Genomic DNA, 7,374 nt, shown 5'->3' on the forward strand with positions numbered 1-7,374 from the left:
AGGGATGGGAGCAGAGGGATGGGAGCAGAGGGATGGGAACAGAGGGATGGGAACAGAGGGATGGGAGCAGAGGGATGGGAGCAGAGGGATGGGAGCAGAGGGATGGGAGCAGCCAGGAGCAGAGGAATGAGCCCAGTGGGAGCAGCAGGATGATCCCGGCAGGATGGGAGCAGAGGGATGATCCCAGGGGGATGATCCCAGCAGGATGGGAGCAGAGGGATGGGAACAGAGGGAGCAGCAGGATGATCCCAGCAGGATGATCCCAGCAGGATGATCCCAGCAGCAGGATGATCCCAGCAGCAGGATGATCCCAGCAGCAGGATGATCCCAGCAGCAGGATGATCCCAGCAGGAGCAGCAGGATGATCCCAGCGGGATGATCCCAGCAGGATGGGAGCAGAGGGATGGGAGCAGCCAGGAGCAGAGGGATGAGCCCAGTGGGAGCAGCAGGATGATCCCGGCAGGATGATCCCGGCAGGATGATGATCCCACCCGGATGATCCCAGCCGGATGATCCCAGCCGGATGATCCCACCCGGATGATCCCAGCCGGGAGCTGCGTGCTCTCCCAGCCCCACGCCGGGCACGGGAGGCTCCGGAGCGGCTCCGTTGGTTCCCGGTGCGCGCTCCCGGGCGCGCTCCCGCTGCAGCGCGGGTGGGCGGGAGCGCGGCCGGAGGTGGGAACATGACGCGCTCATAAACAATTAGCACAATTAGCGGGGCTGACAGGCGTCACTTTGGCACAGAGTGACATTTAGAGGCTCTTTGGAAGACAAAACTCCCCAGGGAGAGCAATTATCTGTCAGCGCTGCTCCCGCCGCCCCCGGCCCGCGGGAGGGGGAACCGGGTGGGACCGCCCCGTGTGCCCCAAACCATCCCCCAAAACATCCCACATGTCCCAAAACATCCCCAAACCATCCCAAAACCATCCCCAAACGATCCCCTGTGCCCCAAAACATCCCCCAAAACATCCCACATGTCCCAAAACCATCCCAAAACCATCCCCAAACCATCCCCCAAAACATCCCACATGTCCCAAAACATCCCACATGTCCCAAAACATCCCACATGTCCCAAAACATCCCACATGTCCCAAAACATCCCCAAACCATCCCGTGTGCCCCAAATCATCCCCCAAAACATCCCACATGTCCCAAAACATCCCCAAACCATCCCAAAACCATCCCCAAACGATCCCCTGTGCCCCAAACCATCCCCCAAAACATCCCACATGTCCCAAAACATCCCCAAACCATCCCCCAAAACCATCCCCTGTGCCCCAAACCATCCCCCAAAACATCCCACATGTCCCAAACCATCCCACATCCCCCAAAACCATCCCCAAACCATCCCACATGTCCCAAAACCATCCCCCAAAACATCCCACATGTCCCAAACCATCCCCAAACCATCCCCAAACCATCCCCTGTGCCCCAAACCATCCCCTGTGCCCCAAACCATCCCGTGTGCCCCAAACCATCCCCCAAAACCATCCCCCATATCCCAAACCATCCCACATGTCCCAAAACCATCCCCAAACCATCCCACATGTCCCAAAACCATCCCCAAACCATCCCACATGTCCCAAAACCATCCCCAAACCATCCCCAACCCATCCCCTGAGCCCCCCCGAGCCCCCCGTCCCCCCCAGGTGAAGAAGGAGAGGATTCCCCCAAATCCCCCCTGGGGCTGGGGCAGCACTGGGGGGGTCCCAGGACAGCACTGGGGGGAGTCCCGTGGCACTGGGGGGGTCCCTGGCAGCACCAGGGGGGGGGTCCCTGGGGGGTCCCATGGCACTGGGGGTCCCTGGCAGCACTGGGGGGGTCACCGGGGGGTCCCATGGCACTGGGGGGTCACCGGGGGGGTCACCGGGGGGTTCCATGGCACCGGGGGTCCCAGGGCAGCACTGGGGGGGGTCCCAGGACAGCACCGGGGGGGTCCGGGGGGGGTCTGGGCAGCACCAGGGGGTCCTGGGCAGTACCGGGGGGGTCACCGGGGGGGTCACCGGGGGGGTCCCATGGCACCGGGGGGGTCACCGGGGGGGTCACCGGGGGGGTCACCGGGGGGGTCACCAGGGGGGTCACCGGGGGGTCACCGGGGGGGTCACCGGGGGGTCACCGGGGGGGTCACCAGGGGGGTCACCGGGGGGTCACCGGGGGGGTCACCGGGGGGTCACCGGGGGCGTCACCGGGGGGGGTCACCAGGGGGGTCACTGGGGGGTCACCGGGGGGGTCACCAGGGGGGTCACCGGGGGGGTCACTGGGGGGTCACCAGGGGGGTCACTGGGGGGTCACCGGGGGGGTCACTGGGGGGTCCCGGTCACACTCACCTCGTCAGGGCTGTCCCTGGCCTCGGGCTGGCTGGGGGCCGCACGCCGGGCCAGGCTCCCCGCACGGATGTTGCTGAGGTTGATCTGACGCTCGGGGGGGGGACCCCCACGGGGCTGACCCCGAACGATGATGGCACAGCCAGACAGCACCTGGGGGGACAGGGGGGGACACAGGGGGGTCACAGACTGTCCCCAATGGTGGCACAGCCAGACAGCACCTGGGGGGACACAGAGGGGACACAGGGGGGTCACAGACTGTCCCCAATGATGGCACAGCCAGACAGCACCTGGGGGGACACAGGGGACAGGGGGGGGTCACAGACTGTCCCCAATGGTGGCACAGCCAGACAGCACCTGAGGGGACAGGGGGGGACAGGGGGGTCATGGGGTGTCCCCAATGGTGACAGGAGGGTCACAGACTGTCCCCAATGGTGACAGGAGGGTCACAGACTGTCCCCAATGGTGACAGGAGGGTCACAGACTGTCCCCAATGGTGACAGGAGGGTCACAGATTGTCCCCAGTGGTGACAGGAGGGTCACAGACTGTCCCCAATGGTGACAGGAGGGTCACAGACTGTCCCCAGTGGTGACAGGAGGGTCACAGACTGTCCCCAGTGGTGACAGGAGGGTCACAGACTGTCCCCAGTGGTGACACAGCTCCAGGCTGGGCACCCCCAGGGCTCCCTCACCCCCCCAGCCCCAACATTCCCCCAGCAGGACCGGGATCCGGGCCAGGAGCCGGAGATCCCCCTGATCCTGGGATCTCCCCGGAGATCTCCCCAGAGATCTCCCTGATCCTGAGGATTTCTCCGGGATCTCCCTGGGATATCCCTGAGGATCTCCCTGTTCCTGGGATCTCCTTGCTCTGGGGATCTCCCTGTTCCCTGAGGATTTCCCAAGGATCTCCATGAGGATCTTCCTGCTCCCGGGGATCTCCCTGCTCCCGAGGATTTCTCCGGGGATGTCCCTGGGATCTCCCTGTTCCCTGAGGATTTCCCTGGGCTCTCCCTGCTCCTGGGATCTCCCCAGGGATCTCCCTGGGATCTCCCTGGGATCTCCCTGCTCCCAGAGCTGTTTCCAGCCCCTGTCCTGGCTCCCCACACCCTGGAACCCCCAGGGACGCTCCTGGGGTCCCCAACCCCTCCAGCCCCGTTCCCAGGACACCGGATCCCCCTGGAATGAGCCCCCCGGAGCCCACCCCGAGCTCTGGGTGCTCCCTGAGCCCACCCCGAGCTCTGGGTGCCCCCCGGAGCCCACCCCGAGGTTCTGGGTGCCCCCCTGAGCCCACCCCGAGGTTCTGGGTGCCCCCCCGAGCCCACCCCGAGGCTCTGGGTGCCCCCCGCACCCCCTGGAGCCGTGGCAGAGCCCCAGGCACCCCCAGAGCGCTCCCAGCGCTCTGTAATTAACGACTCGGGGGTCTCCTGGCTGTAATTAACCCCGAGCTGTAACGAACCAGGCACGGGGGGTGCTGGAGCCCGGCCCCTGGAGCCCCCCTGGGATCCCTGGAGGAGCTGCTCCGTGTTTTGGGGTCACTGGGGTGCTCTGGGGGGATTTTCCATCCCCCAGGACTCCCTGCTCCATGTTTTGGGGTGCTCTGGGGGGATTTTCCATCCCCCAGGACCCCCTGCTCCATGTTTTGGGGTCACTGGGGTGCTCTGGGGGGGATTTTCCATCCCCCAGGACCCCCTGCTCCGTGTTTTGGGGTCACTGGGGGGATTTTCCATCCCCCAGGACCCCCTGCTCCATGTTTTGGGGTCACTGGGGGGATTTTCCATCCCCCAGGACCCCACGGAGGGGTCCCAGGCCCCCGAGTGCCACCCGCACATGTGGGGACACCGGCCCCGCTGTCCCTGTCCCACCCCAGGTGCCACCTGCCCCAGGCAGGGCTCCAGCAGAGAAATTTGGGTTTAAACCAGGCTAAATTGGGTCTGGAGAAGGGAGGGGACACAGGGCACAGGGACACGGCACCGGAGCAGGGAACCCAAACCCCACACCCAGAGCTGCCCCTGGGGGCACAAAGGGTTAAAAATCCTGACAGGAGAAGGGGGAAAATTCCTGGGGAGGGATCTGAGCACCCCAAAATCACCCTGGGGACCCCCCTGGGGCACAAAGAGCCAGGGGAGGGTTCTGAGCACCCCAAAATCACCCTGGGGACCCCCATGGGGCACAAAGAGCCAGGGGAAGGATCTGAGCACCCCAAAATCCCGCTGGGGACCCCCCTGGGGCACAGCCAGGGGAGGGGTCTGGACACCCCAAAATCCGTGGGATCCATCCTGACACCCCCGTGCTGCCATCCCGGACTCGCAGGGTCCGTCCCCGGTGTCCCCAGCCCGGTGACAGCCGGGACAAGGGCTGGGATCCCCCCGGATCCGGTGACAGCCGGGACAAGGGCTGGGATCCCCCCCGGATCCGGTGACAGGAACCCCGCAGGCTCCGGGGACACGGCAGGGACCGGGCTGGGGCGGGACACGGCACCGGGACACGGGGGACGGACCGAGCCCGACCGACCTTCGCTCTCCCGGGCCCCGCTGCCGGCGCACGTGGGGACCGGACCGGGGACACCGGGGGGACCCTTCCCGGGGACACCGGACGGGCCGGGGGTCCCCATCCCCGCGCTCTGCCCGTGCGGACCCGGGCCGGGGCTCGGGGATCCCGCCCGGCCCGCGGGGATGTCCCGGGAAGGGGAAGCACGTGCGGCACCCCCGGGACGGCCCCGCCCGGGACACCGAGCCCGTCCTGCCCCAGCCCGGTACCGGGACGGTTCCGGGACAGCGGGGGGAGCCGAGCCCGGTACCGGGACGGCGGGGGGAGCCCAGCCCGGTACCGGGACGGCGGGGGGAGCCCAGCCCGGTCCCGGGACAGCGGGGGGAGCCGAGCCCGGTCCCGGGACAGCGGCGGGGGGAGCTGCGCGGGGCCCGCGGGCTGCGGGCGGTAACGGGTCCGTAACGGCCGCGGGAAGAGACCCGGGAGCACCGGAGGGGCTGCACCGGAGCCGGGGCACCCGGGCACCGCGGGGAACGGACGGGCTCCCGGCTCCCGAGCAGCGAGGCGGGGGAGCGGAGCGCGGTCCCGGAGCAGCCAGCGGGAGCCGGGGGTCCCCGGTGAGCGGCGAGCGGCGGGGCCGGTGAGAGGAGCGGCGGGCACAGCCCTTACCATCTTGACGATGCCGCGCTGGACGACGGGCGGCGGCGCGGAGCCGGGCTGGCCGGGGTTGGCCGCGGAGGCCATGGCGGGGCCGGGCGGGCTGCGGGGCCGGGTCGGGCCGGGCGCGGGCGGCGGGAGCGCGGCGGGGCCCGGGGCGAGCGCGGAAGGGACCGCGGGGCGGGGCCGGGGCGGCGGGAGGGGGGGCGTGGCCTCCGCTCGGCCCCGCCCCCCTCGCGGCCGGCGGCCAACGGGCGGCCGCTCCCGCCGCGCGCGCCGCCCCGCCCCCCCGCCCCTCGGCCAATAGCGGCGCGCGGGCCGTGACGTCACGGGCGCCGCGGCCCCGCCCGGCCCGGCGCGCGGGAGGGGGGCGGGACTTCCGGGGCGCGCGGCGCCAGGGACACGTCGGCAAAGGCCGCCCGCGCGCACACGTGGCCTCGCGCCGCGCCGGGGGCGGGGACACACGGGGACACGCCCCCTTCCTGGCCATGAGGGCGGGGACACACGGGGACACGCCCCCTTACTGCTCCTGGGGGCGGGGACACACAGGGACACGCCCCTTACTGCTCCTGGGGGCGGGGACACACAGGGACACGCCCCCTTACTGGCCATGAGGGCGGGGGCACACAGGGACACGCCCCTTTCCTGGCCATGAGGGCGGGGGCACACAGGGACACGCCTCCTTCCTGGCCATGAGGGCGGGGACACACAGGGACACGCCCCCTTCCCGGCCATGAGGGCGGGGGCACACAGGGACACGCCCCCTTCCTGGCCATGAGGGCGGGGGCACACAGGGACACGCCCCCTTCCTGGCCATGAGGGCGGGGACACACAGGGACACGCCCCCTTACTGCTCCTGGGGGCGGAGACACACAGGGACACGCCCCTTACTGCTCCTGGGGGCGGGGACACACAGGGACACGCCCCTTTCCTGGCCATGAGGGCGGGGACACACAGGGACACACCCCTTACTGCTCCTGGGGGCGGGGACACACAGGGACACGCCCCTTTTCCGGCTCATGAGGGTGGGGACACACAGGGACACGCCCCCTCCCTGCTCCTGGGGGCGGGGACACACAGGGACACGCCCTCTTACTGCTCCTGGGGGCGGGGACACACAGGGACACGCCCCCTTCTTCTCCTGGGGGCGGGGACACACAGGGACACGCCCTCTTACTGCTCCTGGGGGCGGGGACACACAGGGACACACCCCTGACTGCTCCTGGGGGCGGGGACACACGGGGACACGCCCCTTTTCCGGCTCATGAGGGCGGGGACACACAGGGACACGCCCCCTTCCTGGCTATGAGGGCGGGGACACACAGGGACACGCCCCCTTCCTGGCCATGAGGGCGGGGGCACACAGGGACACGCCCCTTTCCCGGCTCATGGAGGGCGGGGACACACAGGGACACACCCCCTTCTTCTCCTGGGGGCGGGGCCACACAGGGCCACACCTCCTTTCCCGCCCTGGGGGCGTGGTCACGGCGGGACACGCCCCCTTTCTTGCCCTGGGGCGGGGCTTGTCTGGGACACGCCCCTTTTGTCACCGGAGCGCCCAGAGGGGACCCCCGGGACCGGGCTGGGCTGGGGCTGGGGGCTCGGGGGAGCGGGAACACCCCCAGGACATTCCCCGTGGGATTTGGGTTCCCCCTGGACAGTTCCATGGGATTGGGGATCCCCCTGGACATTCCCGTGGGATTGGGGATCCCCCTGGACAGTTCCATGGGATCGGGGATCCCCCAGGGCACCTGGGGAGGGATCAGGGCACACCTGAGGGGATCAGGGCACACCTGGGGAGGGATCGGGGCACACCTGAGGGGATCGGGGCACATCTGGGGAGGGATCAGGGCACACCTGAGAGGGATCGATTCCCCCCGGTCCCCTCGGGACCATCCCCGGGACA

General features: G+C 69.1%; 1 protein-coding gene across 1 annotated transcript in view; it reads right to left on the reverse strand.

Annotated features, from left to right (window-relative positions):
- LOC131591547 (staphylococcal nuclease domain-containing protein 1-like) overlaps positions 1–5,648 on the reverse strand; it is a 72,254-nt gene extending 66,606 nt beyond the window's left edge. Inside the window, exons 1-2 of the mRNA XM_058862358.1 lie at positions 5,481–5,648; positions 2,328–2,477 (exon numbers count right to left, since the gene is read on the reverse strand). Coding sequence (XP_058718341.1) covers positions 2,328–2,477; positions 5,481–5,555 — 225 coding nt within the window. The 5' untranslated portion in view covers positions 5,556–5,648. The remainder of the gene's footprint in view (positions 1–2,327; positions 2,478–5,480) is intronic.
- Between the last annotated feature and the right edge of the window lie 1,726 nt (positions 5,649–7,374).

This window comes from Poecile atricapillus, chromosome W, assembly GCF_030490865.1.
Source record: "Poecile atricapillus isolate bPoeAtr1 chromosome W, bPoeAtr1.hap1, whole genome shotgun sequence".
NCBI classification, from domain to species: domain Eukaryota; kingdom Metazoa; phylum Chordata; class Aves; order Passeriformes; family Paridae; genus Poecile; species Poecile atricapillus.